Consider the following 3,410-nt stretch of genomic DNA (forward strand, 5'->3'; position numbering starts at 1 on the left):
TCCGGAAAGGAAGCTTGTATTGGTGATTCCAAGACTTCTTGAGGCTTCTCTTGCACAATTCTACTTAGGTGATCCGCCACCGTGTTAGTTGTGCCCTTCTTGTCTTTGAGTTCAACGTCAAACTCACTCAAAAGTAGTACCCATCGCATCAAACGGGGCTTGGATTCTTTCTTATTTACCAAATGCCTTAAGGCGGTATGATCCGTGAAGATGATGACCTTGGCTCCAAGAATATAAGGTCGAAATTTCTCTAAGGCAAACACCACCGCAAGAAATTATTTCTCGGTAGTTGTATAGTTTCTTTGAGCCTCATTCATCATTGTCGACGCATATTTAATAACATGAGGTGCTCTTCCTACCCTTTGGCCAAGTACCGCGCCAAGGGCATAATTGCTTGCGTCCGACATTATCTCAAACGGTTCATTCCAATTGGGAGGTTGAATTATGGATGCCGAAATAAGCTTCTCCTTGAGCATATCAAAAGCTTCCTTGCATTATTCACTCATGATAAATTCACAATACTTTTAAAGTAGCTTGCATAGAGGAGCGGCAATCTTGGAGAAATCCTTAATAAAACGCCGGTAGAACCCGGCGTAACCTAGGAAAGATCTCACTTCACGCACATTAGTAGGATAAGGCAAGGTGCGAATGGTATCGACCTTGGCCTTATCAACCTCAATCCCCCTAGAGGAGATCACATGTCCCAATACTATTCCTTCATCAACCATGAAATGACATTTCTCATGGTTGAGAACGAGGTTGGTTTCAATACACCTTTGCAAAACCCAAGTGAGATGACTCAAACAATCCTCAAAAGAGTGGCCATGAACGGTAAAATCGTCCATGAATACTTCAATAAAGTCCTCAACATGATCCGAAAAGATACTCATCATGCACCTTTGGAACGTTCCCAGTGCATTACAAAGACCGAAAGGCATCTTTCTATAGGCAAACGTTCCAAAGGGACATGTGAAAGTCGTTTTTGTTTGGTCCTCGGGTGCAATTGGAATTTGAAAATAACCCGAGTAGCCATCCAAAAAGCAATAAAAAGCTTTTCCCGCTAACCTCTCCAACATTTGATCCATGAAGGGAAGCGGTAAGTGATCTTTTCGGGTCACGACATTGAGCCTACGGTAGTCGATACATACCCGCCACCCATTTTGAACTCGAGTGGGGGTCAAAACACCTTCAAGATTCTCGACTACCGTTAGCCCGGATTTCTTTGGGACAACTTGGGTTGGACTAACCCATTGACTATCGGATATAGGATAGATCATACCTACATGAAGGAGTTTGAGTACCTCTTTCTTCACAACATCCATCATTGGAGGGTTCAAACGCCTTTGTGGTTGTTGAACGGGCTTTGCTTCATCTTCAAGAAGAATCTGGTGCATGCATAAAGTGGGACTAATGCCTTTGATAGATACTCGGTTGGGTATTTCATTGCCTCATGTATGCTATACTCAATCTTTTCCCCTTTAAATTCCATTGTGAGGCGTCCACTAGGTACATCAATATTGGTGTGGAAAGTTCTCATGAAAGGCCTTCCCAACAAAATGGGAGTGGAGCCTTTCTCGGGTTCCATTTCAATTACATAGAAGTCGGCGGGGAAAAGCATTTCCCCCATCTTCACCAAGACATCTTCCACAATTCCCTTAGGATAGATATTGGACATATCGGCCAAAGAAATGACCGTACGAGTCGGTTTCAAAGGCCCTAACTTGAGACACTCATAAAGGTAATTGGGCAAGACATTAATAGATGCACCTAAATCAAGCATAGCATGTTGACAATCCAAGTTACCAATTTTACAAGGGATGGTGAACATGCCCGGATCACTACATTTTTGTGGCAACCGTTTTTGAAAAATTGCCGACACATGTTCACTAGCCCTTACCTTTTTCATGCTTTTTGCCTTATTGGACCTCTTAGTAGTGCACAACTCTTTCAAAAACTTTGCATGCTTGGGTACACTACTAAGAAGGTCAAGAAGTGGGATGTTTACCTCCACTTTACGAAAGATATCGTAAAGGTTTGAAGTCTTCTTGTCAATTATCCTTGTGTCATTCAAGGCACTTGGAAATAGAGCTTGTGGCTCATATTCCGGAAGCGGTTCATTGACTCTCACTTGTTGAGGTGTAGATGTTTCCCCATGTTCCACTACCACTTCAATTTCATCTTCAACTAAATCCTCCACTTCATGAACAATAGGAAGTGGTCTTGTTTTCTTAGGAGCCTTGGGTGCCTCTATCAACTCTCTACCATTCCTCAAAGAGACCGCTTTTGCTTGTTCTTTGGTGGGTGGAGGAATGGTGTGAGAAGGGAGGCTCCCTCCTTGAGTAGGTTGAGAATTGAGTGTATTGAGGATTTGACCAACTTAGGTCTCAAGGTTAACAAACCTAGAGTCGGTGAGTCGGTTTTGTTGAAGCACGGCGGTTTGAAATTCCTTGGTATTGTTTAGCAAGGCTTGGCTTTCTTTTTGCATTGCCACTTGATTCATAGCAAGTGTCTTCATCATCTCTTCCAAGGAATTTTATGATTGGCTTTGATTTTGATTTGGCTTTTGAAATGAGGAATTTGAGGATCCCTTTTGGTTTTGATTTTGGTTCCCCCCCCCCCCCCCAACCCATATTTGGATGATATTTCCACCCTTCATTTTAAGTGTTGGAGTAGGGGTCAAACTTCCTAAACCCAATAGCCTTCACCGCTTCAATTGCCTCCTCCGTTTGCAAGGATGGACACCCATCGGTGGGATGAGTTGGATCATTACAAAGACCACAAAACTTCACATGAGAAGTAATCCCACTTCCTTTTGTAAGTTCCTTGACCAAATTGGTAAGAAAATCAACTTTCTCCTCCATATGGTTGGAGCTTTGCCTTGAAAAAGATGTCCCACTTGTCTTCCTAATTCTCCTCCCAAAATTCCTAGAGCTTCCTACCAATCTTTCATGAAATTTGTTTAGATGCTTGTTGGGATCTTCCGTGCTAAGTCCATGGAATTGGGGCAATTGGTGAATGAGCCCGGACTTTAATTCAAAGGTGGCATTTTCCGCCAAGGCCGGAAAGGAGATACACAAGGGTACTTGTGTGAGATCTGGGGCGGTAAGGTCTTGTTGGATCTTGTGTCCTCCACAGTTAGTGTGATAACATATATAAATCTCTTATAGGTTCACAAGGGTATACTTAGTATTTTATCAGTTGATTAACGTTTACTTAATAACGGTTGGCTTGCTAGAAGTTTGACGTTATTATCATACTGATGGCGGTGATCAACTGGTCCCTAAAAGTCACACCTAAAGGATGTGTTTGAGAGATGTGATTATATGAAAATGTAATCACATTGATGCCTTAAATGACTAAAAGGTTAGTCCATGTATTTGACTAAACAGTTAGTCAATGTGATGATGAGA

At 42.3% G+C, this 3,410-nt stretch overlaps 1 protein-coding gene across 1 annotated transcript; it reads right to left on the minus strand.

Moving 5' to 3' along the window:
* Positions 1–1,333: 1,333 nt before the first annotated feature.
* LOC141648799 (uncharacterized) lies at positions 1,334–2,861 on the minus strand. Its single transcript, XM_074457516.1, has 2 exons — positions 2,777–2,861; positions 1,334–2,334 (listed from the first exon to the last, which is right to left on the minus strand). Exons 1-2 carry the CDS (start codon positions 2,859–2,861, stop codon positions 1,334–1,336), a joined length of 1,086 nt encoding a protein of 361 aa, XP_074313617.1.
* Positions 2,862–3,410: the final 549 nt, after the last annotated feature.

Source organism: Silene latifolia, chromosome 3, assembly GCF_048544455.1.
Source record: "Silene latifolia isolate original U9 population chromosome 3, ASM4854445v1, whole genome shotgun sequence".
Taxonomy (NCBI): domain Eukaryota; kingdom Viridiplantae; phylum Streptophyta; class Magnoliopsida; order Caryophyllales; family Caryophyllaceae; genus Silene; species Silene latifolia.